The 25,810-nt window shown below is 35.4% G+C and overlaps 1 protein-coding gene across 1 annotated transcript; it reads right to left on the reverse strand.

Annotated features, from left to right (window-relative positions):
- Positions 1-1,915: 1,915 nt before the first annotated feature.
- LOC106056809 (transforming growth factor-beta receptor-associated protein 1-like) lies at positions 1,916-22,782 on the reverse strand. Its single transcript, XM_056045172.1, has 22 exons — positions 22,551-22,782; positions 20,358-20,410; positions 18,894-18,987; positions 17,959-18,057; positions 16,073-16,159; positions 15,556-15,660; positions 15,261-15,395; positions 14,990-15,150; positions 14,415-14,547; positions 13,951-14,046; positions 13,747-13,851; positions 12,902-13,093; positions 11,620-11,813; positions 11,412-11,480; positions 11,099-11,171; positions 9,903-10,037; positions 8,207-8,307; positions 7,238-7,349; positions 6,276-6,436; positions 4,665-4,737; positions 3,550-3,740; positions 1,916-3,015 (listed from the first exon to the last, which is right to left on the reverse strand). The coding sequence occupies exons 1-22, from the start codon at positions 22,623-22,625 to the stop codon at positions 2,874-2,876; spliced, it is 2,586 nt and encodes an 861-aa protein (XP_055901147.1). The 5' UTR covers positions 22,626-22,782; the 3' UTR covers positions 1,916-2,873.
- Positions 22,783-25,810: the final 3,028 nt, after the last annotated feature.

Consider the following 25,810-nt stretch of genomic DNA (forward strand, 5'->3'; position numbering starts at 1 on the left):
GGCAACTCAAGTTTCATAAGAAATTGTAAAAAAAAAAATTCACTAAGTCACCATCAGAGATACTCCTCATCTAGGAGCCCCGTCCTCTAGCCCTTTTGTCAGTCTGACCAAACAATGGGGGCTAATATGTTTTAATTATTGGAGGTTCCATGCATGGTGGAAAAACTATAAATAGTAAAGCTTTTTGGTGTAACCAGGGGAAAAAAATAATGTGTTTAGTGTTGATAAGCTTTGCTTTTTAAAAGACATGCGATAATATTTTTAGCACTTTTAAGCACTACAGATACAAATTTTCTTCCAAGCTCTTCCATTTCTAGCACAGAATCAACGCGTAATGGACGAATCAACTCGTAATGGACGAATCAACTCATAATGGACGAATCAACTCCTAATGGACGAATCAACTCCTAATGGACGAATCAACTCCTAATGGACGAATCATTAGAATTTTAACTTTAAGACAGTGGCACAACTCCAAACTAATTTAAAAACAGGGCAATTTACGACAGGTAATAAAACAAAGTTGATATGAAGATCAACCGGGTTCAAATGACAACGTCTCAGGAATGTAAAGTTGAGTTTAATAATGTTGTCAATAAATTAGAATGAAATCTAAACTATGTAGATCTTGTCTATCATTTACAAATATGATGTCAACAATTGATATTGTTTAGCTACAATAATAGTTCTGATCTTTAGATTTGGCTTATCTAAACAGAATACCATTGCATTTAAAAACTAGATTTTGAGATTTATTAACAAGCTATTACAAATTACCCCCCGGTCCCCGGTTCGGAAGCCAAGCGCTTTACCGCTCAGCCACCACGCCTCCAATCTTCGGGCGCCTCTGAGTCCACCTAGCTCTAATGGGTACCTGACATTAGTTAGGGAAAAGTAAAGGCGGTTGGTCGTTGTGCTGGCCACATGACACCCTTGTTAACCGTAGGCCACAGAATCAGATGACCTTTACATCATCTGCCCTATAGACCACAAGGTCTGAAAGGGGAACTTTACTTACTTACTACTATTACAAATTATGAGTTCAGTTTCACATCTTCGGGCTTATAAAATATATTTGACACATGGATATGTACTATAGAATTATAGGCTAGTGTATTCATAAAAGAAAACATTAAGAATTTTATACTTTTTTTTTATATTCAGTTGGCAACATTCAGGGTCAATTCAGTGTCCTTGACATTTTTTAGTTACACTTGGAAACCACCAATAGACGCAGAAAAAACAGGTCATTTGTCCTATGATCACATGTGAGGACAAAATAATAATCAATACTTCTATGCATCTAGTCGACAAAGACCACCTCAAAACCAGAATCAACCGACATTTCCAAGACAGTGTCAGTCACAAGGGAGTAGATGTTATGAAAGCTGTCAAGGGGACACAACATCATCTACAAGTGTTATTCAGAGAGCTAGAAGATACTACTCTCCCTAGTGCTGTAATGTCTTTAGGATTCTATAAGATCCTTAAACAATAGTGTAAAAAGCTAGCTGACAATGTGGCACAGAATTGTAAAAACTCGTGTTTGCTACTGAGAGATCATAAATTTAGTGTTGGCTTCGACCCCTAAACCCTCCTATAGAACAAAAACTGTAAGGAGAACTGCCTGATCTGGAAACCACTGCACGGTTCATCTCAGATATAGGATTACTGTTCTGAACCCTTCGACGTGAAAAAAATAAGAAGGAAGAAGAGGCTACTGAGAAATGATAAATTTAGGACTTGTTAGGCGCTTTGCTGTGTCTAATGCAAATAAACCCAATGGAGGTAAAAACTCAACTGAATACGTAATCCAATAACACCGCCAAAAGGCCGAACAATCAATAGAAGTTAGTCGACGCTGATACTCAATGTCGAACAAGTTTAATAGCAATGAAGGGAATTGTCCAATGTCATCTACCTCTATACATTTATAAAATGCTATTTGTTTCTACATTGTACTGAAAGTAGTCTAATTACGCCGACTTCTATTTAGTTCTGACTCTAAAACCCTATCCTTGTTTTACCAGTAACATCATTGTCACTTAGTCAAAACTTCCCCTAATTCCGAAACAAATAATTAATTCCTTATCGTGCCATAACATTATGTTGACTCTGGCTTCAAAACCCTCCAACAGAGAAAAAAAAACTATATGGAGAACTGCCTGATCTGGAAACCACTGCGCAGTTCATCTCAGATATAGGAATACTGGTCTGAACTCTTGGACATGAAAAAATAAGAAGGAAGAAACTATTAATTAATTCCTAATCATGCCATAACATTATGTTGAGTCTGGACCCAAAACCCTCCAATAGAGAAATGGACTGTATGGAGAACTGCCTGATCTGGAAACCACTGCACGGTTCATCTCAGATATAGGAATACTGGTCTGAACTCTTGGACATGAAAAAATAAGAAGGAAGAAGAAGACGCTGCTAAGAGATCATAAATTTAGTACTCAAGAGAATGTCTAGCATAAGAACCTCTACAATTTTACAGTCAGATTACCACACTGATTGCAGATGACTATAGTCAACTAGACTAGACAAAGATTACAAATGAATCAACACAGAAAAAATTTTTTACAACAGGCTTACTACTAAAAGTCACTAGCGTAACTAATTAAACTAGTTAGACTAGGATTCTCAATGGGAGCTACTTTTGTTCAAATGTTTTGTAACAAATATTGGTGACATATCAAAATGCATTTTTAAATAGTTAGTGGTGAAAAACAATTGAGTATAATAATTTAACAATGTCATTGACCAATCATTTGAAGACTGTGTGTCCATAAATGCTAGCCAGTGTCATTACTATAAATTCTTGTCTATAAATTCTGCTATACAAACATAAAGCATCATCACCCGCTCTGTCATCTTTTGCCAACGCTGAAGAGTTTCCCAGATACAGGACAAACATACTTATTCTTGGCACAATGGACATGGGTTATAACTCCGTTTGGATAGCGCACAAATGTTGAGTCGTTGAAGGCTCTATTACAAACAGCGCACGTTCTGAAAATAGACAGAATATAGATCTTTATTGTAGTTGTAAATTCAGCGTTTTATGCAAAATTGCAACTTTACTTTTTACAAAGCTTATACCATCTCACACTGTCTGGGTGGATTCTTTTACACATTTTTTCTCCCTCTTTCCATTCTCAAATCATTTTGAAATTTTGCACAAGTATTCATAGTCAAAGACAACACATGAATCATTAAAAAAATTAACCAATTAGTTCCTAAGTGGTCATTAATTTTGATGTATTTAGAAAAAGGGTAGATAAACCTTGCAAATAATGAGTGATGGAAGCAATCTAATGGTCCTCACCCTTTTTTAATATAGGCTGTGTTTAAAAAAAAAGTATTTTTTATATTTTGCTTGTTAGTTTTTTGTTCTGAAGAGTCTTCAGGTGCAGTGATTTTTACTAACAATTGCTGCTTGTGTTTGCAACTAATAATGATCAAAAGGTTTTAAAATATTGATAACTTCAAACAGTTAACTGAAAGGAATGAAACCAATAATGCAACAAAATACTGATCACTCACTTTTCATCGTTCATGACAATTGCCTCCCTTTGCATCTCAATGAAATTTTGCTTCACTAACAGGTTCTCTCCCCTGGCCATCATTCTCTGTATCCGGGTCATTCTGTAGTTGTGCATGCCCATCCGCATAGCTCGCGTCAGGAATTGAGACAGAAGTCCAATGGACCAGTTGTCAGGAAGAAGGTGAAGAACCTTACGAATAATAAAAAACAAAACAAAAGGAGAATACAAAATAATCAACAGAGGAGGACTACAAAGGTAGATAATTATTCAAAAAGACTCGTACAGGTAGTTCATTACAGTTTAAATTGCGGCTACAAATAAATATTGCTTCTTCTGTCTTGGGAGACAACAAATGTGTCAAGCATTGAGCGCATATTTCTGGACTCTAGAAAAAGGGATCATGGTCCCTCTTTTGGCTTTGCTAGTGTATTTCCAAAAGGGTAAAAATGTGTAGGTTACTGTGATTCCTTCAGGTTACAGAACAGCTGTTTCACTAGGTGGAAAGAGTAGAATGATGTACAGAAGAGGTTCGCTTATAGTATTACTATAGGACCCTGCAGAATATTCACAAAGTATCTAAAGCTGTTTAAGTACAAAAATGTACATTTATTTTTAATCTTATATTATAAAATACAGACGTTACTTCAAAAAATAAGAAGATTATGTCCTACGCATGTTCCTAGATAAATGTTAATCAATGATTTCAGCACTGCCAAGTAATTGGTTTTCTTGTCTGGCTCAGGCAACTTATTCCATACTCTAATAGCACTAGGGAAGAAGGAGCATTTGTACAAATTTGTCATAGCATATGGAACAATGAATGTGCTTTTATCTTTGTGTCTTTATGAGTATTTCATTAGGTTTTGTTTTTGTATGTGATGTTTATGGTTGTGTGTTTTTATGTATAATTGCTCCTTGACTTTAAACTATTGTTTAGAATAACTTAATTTTGGTTAATGGAGGTATGAATAAAAAAAACTGTTTTCTCAGTTTTTTCCCCTGTAAATGTTGAAAGATATATTATTCTCCAAACGTTTCTAGCCATCCCTACCCCGCCCCCTTCCTAATGGTCTCAAGCGCAGGTATCAAGGTTCACACGATGATAAGAAATACCTTTAATGTATCAAAGTCAGCGACTGAACTGTTCAACAAAGCAATGGCAGGTGCCACCAAAGTATCTCTTCTCCTGAGGACACAAAGTAAACCATGGATCTTGCACAAACTACATTTTACTAATCTACTTGGAAAATGTTCAACATAACTTATAATGAGTTTAGTAAAAAAAAGAATTGAATTCTGCCACTATGGAATAAATATTTTGTTAAACATATTGACTATTTGTGCAATGTTTTTTTTATCTAGGTTAGTCTTTTTTTTTAATCTAGGTTTGGCTGGGTTTTTTTTTTATCTAGATATGGCTTTTTTTTCTAGAAGGAAGGAAAGTATAAAGATTTGGCTATTTTTTTTTAACCTGTTCAAACTTTTTTAAGAAATTAGTTAGCATGTTATGTTATGTTCTCATAGCCCTTTGAGCCTAAATTATGTTTCTTGGCAGAACTTTATACATTTAATTTTAAATGTTCATAACCTAATTAACATTTTTAAATAAAAGATATTCATTGAAACATTGCCCTGGAAATGAATATCATTTAACTTAAGCTGTTACAGAACTGGGTTTTAACTTTTGCTTCTATAAAAACACTTGATCTAGACTTCAATTTTAGTCCAACTCAAAACAAAGTTTACAATGAAATCATGATTAGTGGCAAAGTGGCAGTAACTAGTCGGTTATCTATCAAGGGGGCTCAAGTTCGAATGGAATGTGTTTGATAAGCGCCTCGGAAACCTTGTACAAGTTATCCACTTCCACCACAGATCCTCAAAAGAAATTGGACCACAGTGCACTGAGCATGATCATAGAGTGAAAGATCCACAAAAGAGATTGGACCATAGTGCACAGAGCATGATCATAGAGTGAAAGATCCACAAAAGAGATTGGACCATAGTGCACTGAGCATGATCATAGAGTGAAAGATCCACAAAAGAGATTGGACCATAGTGCACCGAGCATGATCATAGAGTGAAAGATCCACAAAAGATATTGGACCATAGTGCACCGAGCATGATCATAGAGTGAAAGATCCACAAAAGAGATTGGACCATAGTGCACTGAGCATGATCATAGAGTGAAAGATCCACAAAAGAGATTGGACCATAGTGCACAGAGCATGATCATAGAGTGAAAGATCCACAAAAGAGATTGGACCATAGTGCACAGAGCATGATCATTGAGTGAAAGATCCACAAAAAAGATTGGACCATAGTGCACTGAGCATGATCATAGAGTGAAAGATCCACAAAAGAGATTGGACCAAAATTAACTAAGCATGCTGAAAGAGTAAAAGATCCACAAAAGAGATTGGACCATAGTGCACTTAGCATGATCATAGAGTGAAAGATCCACAAAAGAGATTGGACCATAGTGCACAGAGCATGATCATAGAGTGAAAGATCCACAAAAAAGATTGGACCATAGTGCACAGAGCATGATCATAGAGTGAAAGATCCACAAAAGAGATTGGACCATAGTGCACTGAGCATGATCATAGAGTGAAAGATCCACAAAAGAGATTGGACCATAGTGCACCGAGCATGATCATAGAGTGAAAGATTTGTTATACTAAAAGTAATTTAAAATAAAAATAAGACATCTTTGTGACTCACTCGTAAGATGGATCCAGGTACACACTCAGCAGCACATGATATAAACGTTTTCTATAACCTGGTTCTTTCCCTTGGGAGTTCAGCTGACAGTAGTTCTCCGCAGCTCCATAATCTTTGAGTTTGTGAACCAAAATACGAAGAGCTTTGTCATGTTCTTCCAGCTGAGAAACAAATTTGTCGATTTTATGTTCATGTTTGTCATTGTATGTCTGCTATTGTGGCTAAGAACACAAAACCAGGTCAGTGCCCAGCTAGTGGTGAAGGGTGTCATACAAGAGGTCATTTTTAGTGGGTGTGCAGATTAAAGTCTGCGAAATGGGTCAAGTCAAAAGGTCAAGATGATTCCATTGATGAAAATAATTTTTGGCAGCGTTGGCTCAAATAGTTAAATGGAATTAAGTCATTACTGTTGAGAATTAACAATTTACATTCACATTGGACATTCTCCCATTTAGAATTTTCATCAGAATGAAAAAAGGGAAAAAAAAATATCAAGTCAACATTAAGACTAACTGACTTATACCTACAAAGGAGAACAATTAAATGTTGTCAGCAAGGCACATATTAAATGTACATTAAAAGGAAAAATAGAAATTATAGACTTTCAAAACCAATTAAGGGTCTACAAGGCTGCCAACAAAGTAGATATTTCAAAAATGAAACATTGTCCTGCAATGCAGATGTCTCACTATAAAGTAGAGTAGAGTTCCCCTTTCAGACCTTGTGGCCTATAGGGTAGATGATGTAAAGGTCATCTGTTTCTGTGGCCTACGGTTAGCGAGGGTGTCATGTGGCCTGCACAACGACCAACCTCCTTGACTTTTCCCAACTAATGTCAGGTACCCATTAGAGCTGGGTGGACTCTAGACTTCCTCTAGCCTTGACATCGCCAAAACTCTTGATCTGATTGGATTGCTAAAGAAAGTCATGTAAGTTTTTAAAAAAAGGACAAAATCTTTTACCTTGCCATAAAGTATAGCACATTCAGCGTGCATGTCTTTTTCTTTAGCCTTGCCTAAAATCAGCTGAACTCTGTACAAGTTGGACATTTGTAGCATGTGGCGTAACTTAGACCTTAGAGGAAACAAGTATTAAAATAAATTATTTTTAAAATATGACGATATTAGTTAATGGAGACAATACACAACTACATTGAAAGCAAACAGTGCCAAGGACCAATCAATTAAAAAAACAACACCTTAACTAACAGATCTTGCCAAGTGGTAGAGCGGCACATTATTCGTGGTCTATTTTATCACGAGGGGTGCGGTGGCTGAGTGGCTAAGCGCTTGGCTTCCAAACCAGGGGTCCTGGGTTCAAATAGAGGTGAATAATGGGACTTTGAATTCCTAGGTTTTTAGGGTGCCCATGAGTCCACCCAACTCTAATGGATACCTGACTTTAGTTGGGGAAAGTAAAGGCGGTTTGTCTGTTGTGCTGGCCAAGTGACACCCTGCTCGTTAACCATTGGCCAAAGAAACAGTTGACCTTATCATCATCTGCCCTATAGATTGCAAGGTGTGAAAGGAGAAACTTTTTATCATGACATTGTTAAATGAAAAAGTGTAATAAAAATGCTAATTAGTAAAAGAAAAATCAATTTAAAAAAAAAAAACATAGCTTTATGAGTACAAAAACATATGCTAATAAAATCCTTAAAAAGACTTAAAAATCAAAACATTTTTCTTGTTCCATATTCTAGGAAAAAAAAATATTTTTTTTGCCAAGTGTCATATGCGCATGAAATATATGTATAACTTGGTAGAGTTTGAAAAATTTCCAATAACACAAACAACTAGATTAATAAAAGATCTGCGTTTTAATTTTTTTTTTTAAGGACTGTCCATAAAAGATAAGTTTATGTACATGGGTATATCGAGCGATGCGTCAGACTAAAGCAGCAAAGTATCTAGCTATATCGAATCACTGACCTGGCTATGTCCAGCTCCTCTTTCTTCACATTGTTAGACTCCATCAGTTTCAGGACATCCTCCAAGTAGAGCACCGCTAAATGTGTGTGGTATTTTTCTTTCTGGGAAACACGCAAAATATAGCCAATAAAAAAAAGAGTAAAAAAAAAAAAAAAAAGAAAGAAAGAAAGTTACCTGAGTTCTACTAAGAACCCGAGGTCTCAAGCCTCCAGTATGAAAGGCTGACATGCTAACCACTGATCTATTCAAGTTCTTATAACAAATAGACACTGTGCCCACCCCTTTGAAACCGTAAACCATATCCTCTTTGAATGCCCCTCCCTAATCCACCTTAGGCAGACCCTACTTCCACTACAGCCCAACATAACCAACACCCTGTACGGCAGTGCTGAACAACTGAAGAAAACAGCACACTTTTTTTCCTTGGCACAGTCTGCAAAAGAGCTCACAGCTCAGCAGCAATAAAGCTGGCTAGAAGAAGAAGAAGAAGAAGAAGAAGAACAAATAGAAAAGTTTTCTAGTCTAAATAAATAAATTTAAAATTTTCTGAGAATGACCTAATTCTCATCACAAGAGTTTATCTCCCCTTAACTTAGTACATTTTCTATATAAAACAAAAAAAAAGAAATTACAACTAATTGATTAACTAATTAGTTAATTTGTTTTAGGAAATCATGTGGTGCAAAGTTTCCACTTGATCCGAGAACGGGAAGTGGAAGAAACAATGTGAACAAGATCCCACCCAGACAGACAGATCCCACCCAGACAGATAGACAGAGTGAGTTGATATAAGCTTTGTAAAAAATGTTTTGTATTACTTGTCAGACTCTGCAACACAACAAATTTTACCCTTTAAGCAATGTTCCAGTGTAGTAGAAATGGGGGACGGGGGGTGTATGGAGGTGCATAAGGGATAACAGGGCACAATTTAAAATACGGATTTACCTAAACAAGCATAAACCTAGCACTTTAACATTAAAGTATAAAACATTTTGACCTAATAGAATGATGTTGCGTGTCAATGTGTTAGGCACCAGGAGGCCCATTGATTCCGACTTCAGCCTGTTTTTCTTTCTGGGTGTGCTCCCATAGCCTTTGATCATCCCAGATCATCTGCAAAGTGTTTATTTTCAAAGTTTTCTCTCCTAGATGAACTGCTATCCCTAGGTAACGACTTTCATCTACCCAGGTTTAGAATTAGAGTGCCCTATACTCGCTTTTTGCCATCATTTCCCTGGATTTCTCAGATGTTTTTTAGTAAATATTCTAACCACTGGAATACTTCACCTCATCCTCCGTGACTGCAAACCAGTTGGTCCGCGGCTGTTTATTTGCTATTCACAGCTAACCCTTATATCTAAGGGTCTTTCCCCTATCCGCCACCAGGGGATGCGCTTGGTAGAAGGTGGTAGGGGATAAGGGTGAACAGGGCACAATTTAAAATTAAAATACAGATTTAAGTAAACAAACATAAAACTAGCATTTTAATTTTAAAATATAAAATATTTTGACCTAATAGAATGTTTTGACCTAATACAATGTTATGACCTAATAGAATGTTTTGACCTAATATAATATTTTGACCTAATAGAATGTTTTGACCTAATACAATGTTATGACCTAATTGAATGTTTTGACCTAAAAGAATGTTTCGACCTAAAAGAATGTTTTGACCTAATAGAATGTTTAGACCTACTTCAAGTTTCCTCTGAAAGATCAGGTACTCTAAATATGTTATGATAGCCTTAGGAAATCTGTGAAGATAATCAATGACCATTTCTGGTCGGAGTCTTTCCGACTGGGCTTCACTAGTTGGACGGTCTGTAAATATCTAAAATTGATACAAAAAAATTACATTGTTAAAAAAACTAGGCCTGACTATCGAAAGTATACTTAAGCTAGAGTTCATCTTAACAATGAACTAAAAGATTTAAACTAGGCACCCTCAACAGACATTGCTTTTATCAAACCATATGATGTTTACATACATAACACACAAAACTTTGTCGTTTTAAAAATCTAAAATGTGCATGTAATGAGGTAAAGCATGGGTAGAAATACCTGTTACATTAATTTGAATACCACCATATTGTTACAAGATTTTTAGCACCTTCACATTGTCATATGACTTACAGTACCTGATCACATGACTCAGAATACCTTCATAAGGCCTTGAAATACCTTTCTTTATGTTACATGGTGTCACGTACACAGTATCTATATTTAGTTAGTCAACGACCTCGGGAAATTCCTTCACGCTGTATCACGCGGAGAGCTATGTGTCAGAATAAAAGTGATTGGTTTGAGGTGTTGATTGTTGCTGCATTTATTGGTCAGATTTTAACCAAGCGGAAATTAGATATTTAGTCACATGACAAAGCGCCCAAAAGCTTTGTTAAGCTGGGATTTTGACCGCCAGTCTTGTATGGAACGTGTTAGGATACAGATGTATATTACATTATTGTGTAGATCAGTTATTTTATTCAAGTACATTTAACCATTGTAATTATTTGTGAATAGCTTTTTCAAGTTCTGAATTTAAGTAATTGTTTTTTGGACGAAGAGAAGTTTCTTCATTGAATACAATAAAATACTTAGATCATACTGTCAAATAGTAACTCCTAGATCTAGATGATCCTCTTATCAACTGGCAACATTCTGAATGATCGAATTATCAACATAGATCTAGCTACTTCTATACGATCATCTTATTGAAAGATTATTTCAAGATCCTCGGCAATCACGATCATTGATGGTGTGATACAGATCAAGATAATCTACAACGTGACATTCATCATAGCATCTTCATAGATCTTGACATCTGACATCCACAATCAAGATTGAACGTAATATCTGACACCATTGATGAGCGTGAGACATGAATTGACTTACCCTGACTCCCAGCTCTTCATCTTTCTCTAAGATCCAGTCCACATACTTCCACAACAATTCATGATCTGTCAAGCTGATTAATGACATTGAAAAAAAAAAAAAAAAAAAAAAAAAAAAAAAAAGATATAACTATGTTGATTGTTTAACACAAATTTCATTTAAAATAGTTTTAGAAATAGTTTATTGAATATGCATATTAAGTTTTAAAAGCAAATGATGAAAAGTAATAATTCATCTACACTGAACAAATTGTGTCTTCAACAGCTAGCTACATTACAAGCTCTTAAATGTTGGAAGCTTAATAACACCTTACTTGGCTAAAAAGTCAACAACAAAGTCCAGTCCTGGGAAAGAAGGATCACTAGTCTGGCTATCTACCAATCTGGAAGACAAAAGTTTAATTTAGCTACAAAATGAGAAAATACTAAATGGCTGATGACCTTAAAGCAAAAAAACAACGCTGCTTCTTCGGATCTAAAATATATCTACTTCTAAGTACTTATGGCAATGTAACAACCTACCTTGTCCAAACACCCAGGGCTTTGTCACTTTCTCCGTGTCTCTGATACAACAGACCAAGGGCATGTAGCCTGTTGTACTTCTCCAACCACTCCACACAGTCGCCAAGGTCACAACCAGTGTCAACAGAGATAAGTTCTGAGAGTTTCTCTGGCATCAACTCAGCATACAGCTTCAGTAAGGCAACGTCTACTTCCTAGAGTGTAGAAAAACTCTGACATCACTCAACCACAATCAAAGTAAACAGAATGCATATATACATTAAATATCTCAATCACACTGAAAGTAAAGAGACCCCAGACATACATTAAATAAAACATGATCCTGTTTCACTTTTTGTTTTAGTGGTAATTAAAAAATATGCATCTCATAAATAAAGGTCATTTTCTAAACAAAACAAAAAACTTTGCTGTTTTCTAATAAAAAAAACAATGGAATGAAATCATTTTTGTTTTAGTGGTAATTAAAAAATATGCATCTCATAAATAAAGGTCATTTTCTAAACAAAACAAAAAAATTTGCTGTTTTCTAATAAAAAAAAACAATGGAATGAAATCATTTTTGTTTTAGTGGTAATTAAAAAATATGCATCTCATAAATAAAGGTCATTTTCTAAACAAAACAAAAAAATTTGCTGTTTTCTAATAAAAAAAAACAATGGAATGAAATCATTTTTCTTTTCAAAGGTCTTCAATTGAGGATGATTTTCAAAAGAACCAAGTCTACTTTTTCTATACCTGTGACTAATTTTATGAAAGCTAAAAACTGAAAATAAAAAAAAACTGTTTGCACTCTGGGCATGTATGACATCACACATTCAAAGATCTGCTAAAGCAGCAGTTCTCAACCTTTTATGATCGGCGACCCCTTTTTACAATCCCCCACTCTTCAGCGACCCCCCCCCACCCACACACACACAGCAATAGAAGAATAGACAATAACAATTTTTAACAATTAATAATTTTCTATGGTCTTAGGCGACCCCTGGCAAATCGTCAATCGACCCCCAAGGGGGTCGCGACCCACAGGTTGAGAACCCCTGTGCTAAAGCATGAACTTACAAAAGTTGTCATCAACAAAATGACTGACAAGTTATCATCTAACCTTGCTATGTAGATGCTTGACATTTTATTTGTTTATAAGACCAAAATAAAGCTTTAAGCATATGTAGATTTGGTCTCTTGTATAGATAATCCAATTTTACAGACAGATTACTTAAAACATAAATTTATATATTTTAATTATTTAAAGACTATTTTCAAATTGTATTTTCTTTTGAATTACCCTTTTATATCCAAGAGCGAAATTCGTTCCTTTAATTTCCTCCAGAAAAGTTTTGAGAAAATCTTTGTAAGCTGCCTTCAGGTTTTCATCCGACTTTGACAGTTGGTTAATATCAGCTATTTCATGCAGTGGAGGCACTGATCGGGTGAAGTTTGAGTGGGCTGGGAGATAGTGAGGATAGAGGCAAATGATCTGTGGATAGATTATTCATGAAATCTTGACCAACTATCGAGAGTACTTTTTCTATGGACTTCAATGATGCTTTTTAATAGTACATAGTCAGTAAACTCTGGCTCATTTCTTTCTTGGTCTCTCATAACAACCAGAGATGGTGTTGGCAACATTTGAAATATCATGGCGGCTGAGTGGTAAAGCATAAGGCTTTTGAACAGAGGGTCTTGGATTTGAATCTTATTGGTTTTAAATTTAGGGATTTTTAGAATGCCCCTCAGTCCATTCAACTCTAATAGGTACCTGACATAGTTGTAGCAAGTAGTATCTACTTAGATTTAAACTTAAAATGGAAATGACTTTTCTTTATATCTTTGTCTTGTGACTTTTCTTTATGGGAAAAAAATTCTCCATGACATTTATAGGATATGTTCATTTATCTGAGCCTTAGCCATGAAATTACTCTTAAAGCTGTAGATTACTATATATTTAGAGAAGCATACTACTAGCTTTATTTGATTTACAGTTGTTAATCGCTGGGTGTATCATACTTGCAGTGGTACACTATTGGTTTAATTATATTTAAGGTGGAGCAACTCTATTACATTAGCATCAACAACAAGTGTTGAACTGAATTAAAAACTGAATTAAAAAAACTATTTATACTGGCTTACCTCCCGGACATCTATGGAACTCTCTTTAAACAGCTGACTGGCTTCATCAAACTGCTGACGAGAGAACTCTATAAATGCTGCTTGCTGCTGAATTGTTTTAAACATCTGAAACAGCCAAGAAGAATCTAGAATTAAATTGCTTGGATAAACATTTCTAACCAGGAATACAGCAATCAAGTTGACAGAAGCATTTGACCAACTTACTTTTAGGAATTTATCTCTAGACATGCCAGTTTTGTTTGCATTCCTGGCCAAATCTAAGGCTTCTGTGACACGCTTGTCTGCCAGTAGAGCTTGAATCTAAAATATATTTTAGACTAAAATTAATGGAAGTAGTTTATTAATAAAGTTAACTAAATGATTGTAGAAATGTCATAGTCAGAAAAGAAAAGTACATTTTAAAATTACTGGACTGAATTAAAATTACCGAACTAAAATTACTGATAAAACTACTAAGAGCTCATGGCATGCTGAAATACATTGCATATCTTTATAGATAAGGAATCATCTGATTATACAGCTTTTAAAGCAAAGAATAAAAAGGATAAGGTTAGTTGCTGGAGGTTTGCTGCAGGAGATTAGCTGCAGGTTAGCTGCCAGAGGTTTGGGCTAAAACGTAATTATTCTTATTTCTAAAGGAACCTCAGAAACTTGTGAAACAAACAAACCTGTTTTTCAAAAGGTATTGGCACTAGAGAGTAAATTTCTCTACCAGATGCTACAAATATTCTTCCATCAAAATCCCCCAGAAAAACACCTCCTTGGAATGGTATAGCTTGTTTTTGCTGCTGGTCTAATATGCTAAAGTAATCATAAAGTAATGACATAGGTTAATTAATTATAATCTTACATAATATCTTGCAATATCTTGTTTTAATTATTTTTTTACAATATTAGAGTATCAAACTGGCTTTTTAAGTAAGTTTATAAGTTAGAAGAGTATACAAATTATCCCTACAAAACAAAACAGTACCAAGTAAACCATGTTTCATATAAAATAAATATACATAGATTCCAACCCTACAATCAATTTTTAATGTGAAGTCCCCTGTAAAAGCCTCTTCAAGGTCTTGGGTCACTTAGATTCACTTAAATGAGGGAGTGATGAAAACAAAAAAGGCTAGAAACCATTTGCTTGAAAGTGTCTTCTATATTTATTTTTATGTGAAAGACACTAATCTCCAACTAAAAGTAAGAAAGACGATGCAGACCTACTGCTTAAGTGTTTGAACTATGCACTGACCTATGTACTGTGATAAATTCATCATTCATGGCCAGAATGTAAGGATGAACAAAGCAGACTGCAGTCAAACGATCTGACCATTGCATAGGTGGACGCTGTGACACTCCAGCGGATGTGGCAAATATTCCAAGCGCACTTGGGCCACTTAACAAAAACTCTTCCTAAAAAGAAATGCAAAGTAACGAGTTCTCATCCCTTTAATGTCATCAGATTCGCTTTTAAGGCAATAAATATTTAAAGCAACGTTTAAAAAAAAAAATTACCAACAAACCTTGCTAATTCGTTTGATTACGGGATGAATTTGTTCAGAATCAATAGGGAACAGCTCTGTGATGTGACCCCCATCCATGTCAATCATGCAATATTGCGAGGTCAATGCAGCACAAACAAATATTCCATCGACTCCCTGCGGAAACCAAGAAACAGCTGAAACAGCTTCAAACAGATTGAAACGTCTTTTTTTTTCTTATTAGGATTAATATTATTATTTTTTTTTTAATGAGAGCTATCGCTAAATTATTTAGACCCTTTGTCTCTACAATTGAAAGTTTATCTGCAGTACTGACCAGAGACAGAGGCAGATCTGGTACATTCACATCTCTCAGATGTATGAGTCTGTCTTCAGTCACTGTGTACAACTGGATAACTTTCTTCTTTAGAGCCACACAGATCTGAAGACGACATTATTTACATGACATTAAGATTGATCAAACAGAGGTAAGAATTCCCACTGGGAATATTTATGAATAACATTAGGAGTACTGAAAATACATTTAAAAAAATAGCAAATAACAGAAGTGAGGATCTTAAAATCAGGGCCACAAATCAAACATTTGAAGAAAATGTCGTCCTTAGATTTACCTTATAAAGGTAAATATATATACAGCTTTGTTTTGTACATTCAGGATTCTATATACCTGTTTTGCATAGTCTGGACTTTGTTTTCAAATGCCATTAGCTTTTCAGATTTCTATTTAGCCTATAAACCAAGATTTTTTTACCATTTATACCCAGACAAGTTTATTTTACTATAAATAAACCTTTGCTTAATTATATAATTATTGTTTAAAAAAAAAAAATCACCTCAACACTGAAAGGATTGGTTCGAAGTGGATTTTCATTAATACAGAAACACACAACGCCTTTCACTTTGGCACCGGTAACAATTGGCTGAGAAAGGAAAACAAAGAATGAGAAGTGATTTGGGGAAACAAATGTGCATCTCATGGGACATGTTGAAATGTTACTTTTCATGTTGTACATAGATCTAAGTAAAATGTTTAAAATATTGTCATTTTTCCCCATCTTTTAGTTTCATACTGATCTTATATATAAACTGTATAGCACTTTGATAGCAGTGTGGTCATGTGGTATGAACTCAGATGCACAAAGATGCCAATGCAAAACAAACTGGACAGTATTAACTTTTCCCCCGCAAAGAGCAATCTACAATCTTCCAACTAAGAACAGGACACACACCTCTGTTTAAATTACCACCTGAACAAAATAAATCCCACACACCTACACCTTTGTAGACACTGCGCCCACCTTTATGAAACTGTAAACCACATCTTCTTTGAATGACTCTTCCTAATCTACCTTAGGCAGACCCCACTTCCACTATAGCCCAACATAACCAACACCCTGTACGGCAGTGCTGAACAACTGAAGAGAACAGCACACCATTTTTCCTTGGCACAGTCTGCAAAAGAGCTCACAGCTCAGCAGCAAAAAAGCTGGCTAGAAGAGGAAGTATGAACTCGGAACTGTCCTGTCAATGGGCCAGAATTTGAAACCTGCCCATCGCTATTTCCTGCTGTCCGGCATGAGGTTTGGACTAGGATGTAATAATCTTCCTTTCAGAAAGAACTTTCAAAACTTACAAGTCATTTCCAAACCAAGGGGTCTTGCATTTGAATTCTGGGATTTTTAGGGCAACTATGTGTCAACCCAACACTAATTTGTACCTGACATATATAAATGAAAGTATTATGTGTTGTCATTGTGCTTGCACATGACAACCTCTTCAACCATTGGCCATACAAACAGATGAGCTTGATATCATCTGCCCAATGGATAGGAAGGTCTGAAATGGGAAACCCTGTATTACTTAATTTCTCTTGATGTGTAATTTACATATGTTTCTAGAAGGATTACTCATATTTTGTCACAAGCTCTCAACTCAGTCACTCCTTATTAGAATACCATTGTTAGTGGCTAGATTAAAATAAACTATTTTATTTTATTTTTTATTCTAAATATTTTATAGTCATACAATATGACCTGTCTAATGCTACAAAGTTAACCATATATAAAATTACTGTTGCTTTTAATGCCAAAAACTTGAACATACTATGTGTGATGAACTGGCTGAGGATTGTATTCTCAAACTTGACAATTCAATGAAATGAAGAAAGAAACATTTCTCTGTATTTTCTTAAAACTTCTTTAATAATACTTCTTCAACTTTCACATAAAATTAGTTCTCAATTCAATAACAACTTGACTGGATACTTCATAAAAAAAACTTAAATGATACATAAAACTTCACTTAGTATAACTTCAACTAATAAAACTTTAACTAATGGACCCACTAATATCACAAAACTTATTACTAATCGAGGACTGAGCGAGGACCATCGCTCTACAAGAACTACTACTATGCGAGGACCCCATCTAACTGACTTTCCCCTAATTTATACTTTCTTGGATCGTACGTTCCAGAATCATGGAACCTTCTCAGATAATTAATTTAGTAACTTTGACCTTCTAGAAGCTGACGTGTGCTTTTTTTTCCCTTAACCTCTTTCTTTGATTGGATACCTAAAATTAACTTGTTTACGCTGGACACTTGCACTGGTTTGAACTCGCTTCTAGAAACTGGTCGAAATAGGTCACAGACTCGACACTATGAACCAAATTACTATCCTATCCAGTTTTAAAAACTTAGACATACAGTCTCCACTTACTTCTAAATCAAACATATTGAGCAAGGTGAGAGTGTTATCACAAAGAACCATGATACGATTCAAGGCAGAGGCTCCTCGTAACTGTACCACTGGCTTTTTCTGAAAATCAAAATAGTCCTATTATTGTTATTATTATGACACCCTCGTTAATAGTAGGCCACAGAATCAGATGACCTTTACATCATCTGCCCAATAAACCGCAAGGTCCGAAAGGGGAACTTTTTACTATTATAGTGGAACAAATAAACACTAGCTAACAAACAAATAATTAGTTACAAACTACTAATGACTTCAAGGAGAATGACTGATCTATTTCAGAACATTAAAATAATTCTATTATATAAATTGTAGAATGTTTAAGTATTGCTAATTGCAATTAAGTATTGCTAACCCCAAGGAGAATGACTGATCTATTTCAGAACATTAAAATAATTCTATTATATAAATTGTATAATGTTTAAGTATAGCTAATTGCAATTAAGTATTGCTAACCCCAAGGAGAATGACTGATCTATTTCTGAACATTAAAATAATTCTATTATATAAATTGTAGAATGTTTAAGTATTGCTAATTGCAATTAAGTATTGCTAACCCCAAGGAGAATGACTGATCTATTTCTGAACATTAAAATAATTCTATTGTATAAATTGTAGAATGTATAAGTATTGCTAACCATTAAACAATTAATTATAAAAGGGATGTGTGACTGAGTGGTGTAAATCGCTAAGCTAACTATCACAGGGCTAGAATTTGAATCCTGACCCGAGCTGAGTTTGCCGAACGCCTAAAGGTAACAAGAAAACCCTCTTCCAGATACCTCCTCTTCCCACTGGTCCTCTTAGATAAATTGGACCATGGCGAGCACCAAGACTGCTAGAGCATGGAAGATAAAGATGCCTTGTACAAAAGTAATAAGAAAAAAATCATTTCTTACCACAAGTAAAAACTTATGACCTTGTTTTTCAGTTATAAAAGTAACTCTTCCGTTAGACTGAGTTTTTTCCTCGATACTGTAGTGGACCACAAAACTGAAAGAAAAAACATGCATGGTATTATATGACAGTTAAAGCAGGCTAAAATGTAAAATCAAAGTAATAATAATCTTCAAAGACAATAATACAGTTGATGAAAATAACAGTAGGTCTATTCACAAGTTCTATCTACTAATATAGCAGCATAACACCTAAATATGGGGCATGTTGGTGAAGTGCTTGACTTCCATACCAAGGCGCCCTGAGTTCAAATCCTGGTGTAGAGTAGGATTTTGAACTCCAGGATTTTAATGATGCCCCTGAGTCCACCCAACTCTAAGGGATACAGGACATATGTTGAGGAAGTAAAGGTGGATGGTTGTTGTGCTGGCCACATGACACCTTGGTTAACCATCATAGAAAATAGAATCAAATAAGCTTCACATCATCTTCCCCCACTTCTGATCTAAAAGAGATACTTTTAGTTGACTATTGAAAGGTGTCAGGGGGAGGTATGGCAAGAATGAATGTTACTTTGATATTTTGGTATGATTGTTATATCCCCTTGTTGTGAATGTGTTGCACGTGTTGTGAACTGAGTGATTAAGTTTCGTTGAATGTGTGAGAGAGTGTGTTCAGTTAGTAAGGTCTTGCTTCCGGTCCAGGAAGGTTGGACGTTTACTTCCTGGACTAGTGTTTGTTAATTAATATTCATATTTATTGTGCATTTTTTGAGCTATATTGGATATTAAAATTTCATTGTTATATTCTTGGAGATCTGGAGTTGATGTGTATTAAGAACATTGTTCTTAGTTGTAATATTTAAGAATTGAAGAATTTAAGAATCAAGTAATATTTGTTCGTATAAGTGAAACCCCTAGTGAGCCACAGGAACCAAGTCAAGAAACACAAGAACAAGAGCCAAGCATATAATTTGAACTCTGACATCTGGGGGCTCGTCCGGGAGATTTACCTTTAGTTTACTACAACACCTAAATACAGTTTTATGAAATTAAAATAGAAGGCCCATGCACAGGTGTCATAGAAGTCCAATGTTAGAGCTATTCTCAGACTTGGCGTTTCTTTAGTTACAAGAATGAACTTAAACCTAATCTTGATCTTTTTTTCTTGATCTTCCTTAAAATGTGGGGATTATATAGAAAAGCCTGAGGAACACCCCCCCCCCCGGCCAACATTAAATGCAATACTAACTTACTAACTTAAAATAAGAATACTTTAGATTACAAACATAAACAAACATTAAAAAACTACTACTAAAAGAGTATTTCTATAATATTTCAGTAAACCAATCTGGTTGGCTAGCAAAAGGCATTTTTTTTCAATTCAGATATAACATTATCAACAGAACTAGCCAATATATATATATATTAAAAAAAAAAAAAAAAAAAAAAGAACAAGATACTAACCAATCACTGGTTCCTATATACATATTTTTCCCACACACATCAAGGCATTCAATCTGTAAAAATAATAGTATTACAATTTAGAATACATCTGGACTATAAATAACCAATGTAATCAAACATTGTGAACCAATAAAGCAATCTTGTTCACTTAGTGAGGATTTTTCTTTTAGTTGACATTCAAAAAACTCTTGACTAAATATATGTTACTTCTTTTTTATGTTTACATTAATTTTAAACTTAATCAGAAGTAACCATGGCAATGCATCTCTTTATCTTTATTGCTTTTGTGATAATGTATAACATTGGAAGAACTAACTCTCACTTCATGGATGACATAAATGGCCTAGCAGGGACAGAAGTAGCACTAGCTGACTTGGTGATGTGCATAGACAAGACTTGCACAGCATATGGTATGCAAATAAATGCAGAAAAAACTCAAATTATGACCAATAGCCAACAGGGCTTAAAAAGGGGCATCAGCATTGGAGGTGAAAAGCTGACAAGTCTCAGATGAGGAAACCAAACCCAAACTACTGGCCCAAATTGCACACTCCACAGCAGCACTTGTGAAACTCAAAACAATATGGAAAGACAAAGGCATAGCTCTCAACACCAAAGTCAAACTGATGCATTGCCTGGTCATAGCCACATTCTTACAAGTCTTAGACGCTGCCTGCAGAGCTAAAGAGGAGGATCCTAGCAATCGAATTGACATGCTACAGAAGGATTTACAGACCGCATTACAAACGAAGAGATTAGAGACATGGTTACTACAGTGATTGGACCCCACGATGACCTTCTAACTATTGTAAAAAAACACAAACTAAAACTCTATGGAAATATTAGAAGGTCTTCAGGGCTTGCAAAGACCTTCCTTCAGGGAACAGTACCAGCAAAAAGAAGAAGACAGAAAACGTAATGGGAAGACAACATAAAAGAATGGATGGGCCTGTCAATTAAAAAGGTTTTATCCAAGGCCAAAGACAGAGAAGAATGGAGGATGGTCGACAAATTTTGTGTGGTGACCCAATGGTCCAGCAAGATTTACACTGATGCCCAAAAATGCCCAATTAAAAAAAAATACATGATTGGAGGTGCAGTGGCTGAGTGGTTACGTCTTGGCTTCCAAACCAGAAGGTACCAGGTTCAAATCCTGGTGAAGATTGGGATGTTTAATTTCTGGATCTTTAGGGCACCTCCCAGCTCTAATGGGTACCAGACATTATGTTTTAGCCAGCAATTATAAAAAAAGGAAGCACAGACCAAGCTATTTACAGAGAAATGACCACGCATGCCTAACCAGAAAGTTCCATCTCTACAATCTTCCAACTTCCAACCACCCATCTTTAAATTTTCAAATAAAAAAAAAATAACTGTCGAGTCATCGTACCCTCTTTGAATGACCCTCCAATTTAATTCACCTTAACCCTTAAAGTGCTGAGCTGTTTTACAATGAGTGCATACAAAATGGAAATACAATGTATGGAGGCTAAGCTACCACACGCGCTTTAGGGGTTAAGCAGACCCTATTACCACAACAAGGGCTTAAATTAACAGGTGGTTGATGTTGTAAGTTCCATAAAGGAATGTCTATGAGTTGAATGAAATAGATGAATGACTGAAGTGAATACTGAAATTTCAGACTGATTAAAAATGAATCCTGTATGGTTATGGAGTATAGACCTAGAATATCTAGACTCTAGATCTATTCTATCTAGAATCTATTAATAGATCTATATACATTAATATATAAATTTAAAGTATATATAATTATATAAAATATAATATAATTATATATATATATAAATCTAGATAAGTATTGGACTTGGAGCCATGGTATGAAGATAATGAAGTATGGACTCTGGAGGTCTTGGTCTAGATTCTAGATAGTAGATCTAGATCTAGATTATAGTAGATAGCACTATAGCAGGGAGTAATGACACTACTACTCTGACTACTAACTAGACACTAGACTTCACTTAGACTTTAGTGTCTTTAGACTCTAATCTATTTAATGTCTAGAGTCTAGATCTATGTCTCTAGATCTATTATCTCTGGGACTCTGACGAAAACGTATTTCTTAATAATAATAGACTAGAGGACTAGACGTCTAATCCTTACTCAAGTTACTGTTAGTGTTACTCAGTCACTGTAGTGTTAGTAGTGTTAAGTGTTAGTGTTAGTAATTCTTACCTGTGTTTTGGCTTTATCGGACATTAATTTGACCCGCTCTATGGCGGAAACAAGTTCAAAAGCCTTAATACTCATTTTAGAGTTGAGTATGTTACAAGCAAGTCTAACTATAACTTAATGATTTAAACCATTGGTGTAGATCTAGAATAATGTTTTCTTTCCGGGAATTTAATCCTGATGTGTGCCATCTTGTAGATCTACACACATAAGAGACATCTAGTGAAACGAAGCCACCTCCCACTCACTGACATGCATAATTATGAACTCTCGTGGAATCTATAATCTTAGTACCAGGTGACATTAATTTCATAAGGAAATAATAGGATATATAGATATAGATCTATACCCGAAGTCATTTTGGAAATATTTTTGTTGCTTTTGTGTTCTGTTAGTTCTAGGTCTAAATGTATTTGTACATGACAATTAGTTGTCCTGTAGAAAGATTATCAGGTCCCCCAACAGTGTAGAAAAAACAACAACACTTCAATACTGTTTGTAATTGGCCTATTATTGGTTTGGAAGAAAGTCTTAGTCTTTGCAGTGTAACTTCTCGATTGGTTATGTTGAGACATTTAATATTGCAATTAGTATATTCATTATGGCTTTACGAAACATCAGGTGATGCAAAATCTCTACGTTATAGGGTAAACATATGCACTTTGAAATAAAGTAAAATAGCGCATTTTTTTCCCAAAGAGACTTAAAAACACTGCGTTAGTATTCTAAAGAAACGTTTCCGTGGGGCATCTCTGTTACGCCCACCACCTTTCAGCTCAATAAAAAAAAGATTTCCTTTGGCATATTATTGTTCTTCCTCCATACGGGATACGTGCCTTGCCCAGCGTGACCGTCGGACTATAAGAAGTTCATACCGGCATTGGCAAGAACATCGCTGTTTGGAGTGCGGTCTTGCCACCGTATGTCCATGATAGAGCGCAAGCATCTTTGGTGAAAGCGTTCAAGAAGTCTTATATTAGTTGCTCTCTGTAAAGTACCCGTGTCTCAGATGAATGAGTTATTGAGATTTTTCCCCCATCCATATACACACAGGCCTACCTTGAAATTTTAAAGAAAACCGTAAGAGTCGTTTTCGAAATAAAATTTATATATATATTTATAGATAGATAGATAGATAGATAGATAGATAGATAGATAGATAGATAGATAGATAGATAGATAGATAGATAGATAGATAGATAGATAGATAGATATAGATACATATAGATAGACAGACAGACAGATAGATAGATAGATAGATAGATAGATAGATAGATAGATAGATAGATAATATATATATAGCCTATATGTGTGTGTGTAATGTAGGCCTATATAGGCCTATGCCCTTTTGTAAGAGCCGAAGATATCACTAAATAATTTTGTGTCAGCTGCCTGACCAGAATTGTATTCTTTGCAATGTGACGCTGAACTTCTAATTATAGCCTACATCAGCATTTCTCAAACCGAATCAATTAATAATTAACCAATCAGCTTCCACGTCATATAGTTGTAAATGTGGAACACTTTCCCTTAGATAAGCTTTGTTTATCTTATCTTATATAATACAGAAGCTACTTCAAAAAAAGAAGATGATTACGTCCTACATACCCAGAAAGACACAAAGATAAAGGCACATTCCTCGTCCCATATGCTAGGACAAATTTGTACAAATGCCCCTTCTTCCCAAGCGCTATTAGAGCATGGAATGGGTTGCCTGAGGAAAAAACAGTGACTTAGCAGAATTTAGGTCATTGGTTAATATGCATGACTGAATGCATGACGCCTAGGACGTAATCATCTTCTTTTTTTTTTGAAGTAACGTCCGTATTATATAAGATAAGATCGCAGAATCCGAAAGCTACCAAGCATAAGGCGCTTGTGAATTGTAATCCTCTGTAGACACTGCACACTACCTTATGACTCATGAGACTCAATCTTTGAAGGCCCGAATTTAATTCCCCCTAAGCAGACCCTCTTTGAATGCCCCAATTGAATTCACCACATGCATTAATTTACCACTGCAACCCAACTTAAGCCAACACTATGTATGGCAGTGAGGAACAGCTTTAAAAAAAAAGCGTATGATATAAATGTCATCTGTTTCTGTGGCCCAGTTAATGAGGGTGTCATGTGGTCAGCACAATGACCAACTGCCTTTACTTTTCCCAAACTAACATCAGGTACCCATCAGAACTAGGTGGACTCAGATGTGCCCTAAAGATACCAAAATAAATAAGGTTATAAAGACAGTTTGTGTTTCCACACAAACTTGGAAACACAAACCCGAAGTGGTCCACCCAGGCAGGTTTCAATATTTTCAGAAAGAACATCAGAATGAAATTCTATCAAAGTTAAATGACAGAGAAGAATGGAGAAAGAAGGTTGACAGATCTTGTATGGTGCCTCAGCAGACCAATGGATAGGTGTCTCCCTAAAGTAAAGTTTCCCTTTCAAACATGCAATCAATAGGGCAGATGGTGTTAAGGTCAAACTTTGGCAGTGGTTAACGAGCAGGGTGCCAGCACAATGACCAACCAGCTTTACTTTCCCCAACAATAGTCAGGTGCCCATTAGAGTTGGGTGGACTTAAGGGCGCCCTAGTAATCCCAAAATTCAAAATCACAATCTTCAACGAGCCCAGGACCCAAGAATTGGAAGCGAAACGCTTTATCACTAAGCCACCTGGAAATAGAAAACTGAAATTGGACTTAAGGGCGCCCTAGTAATCCCAAAATTCAAAATCACAATCTTCAACGAGCCCAGGACCCAAGAATTGGAAGCGAAACGCTTTATCACTAAGCCACCTGGAAATAGAAAACTGAAATTGGACTTAAGGGCGCCCTAGTAATCCCAAAATTCAAAATCACAATCTTCAACGAGCCCAGGACCCAAGAATTGGAAGCGAAACGCTTTATCACTAAGCCACCTGGAAATAGAAAAGTGAAATTGGACTTAGGGGCGCCCTAGTAATCCCAAAATTCAAAATCACAATCTTCAATGAGCCCAGGACCCAAGAAATGGATGCGAAGCGCTTTATTACTAAGCCACCGGGAAATAGAAAACTGAAATGAAAACAAGTCTTAAGTGTACATTTTTCAATATATATTTTATTGACTTGTACTTGTTGCATACTTTAAAGAGTAAAAATAAAAATTATGAAATAATTAAAATGATTAAAAATAAGAATACATGTAGAGAGGAAAAAAAAAGATATATTGATATAAAACAAACACAATGTACCCAAAATAGAATCAAAAAGTTCC

The sequence above is a fragment of the Biomphalaria glabrata genome, chromosome 10 (genome assembly GCF_947242115.1).
Source record: "Biomphalaria glabrata chromosome 10, xgBioGlab47.1, whole genome shotgun sequence".
Taxonomy (NCBI): domain Eukaryota; kingdom Metazoa; phylum Mollusca; class Gastropoda; family Planorbidae; genus Biomphalaria; species Biomphalaria glabrata.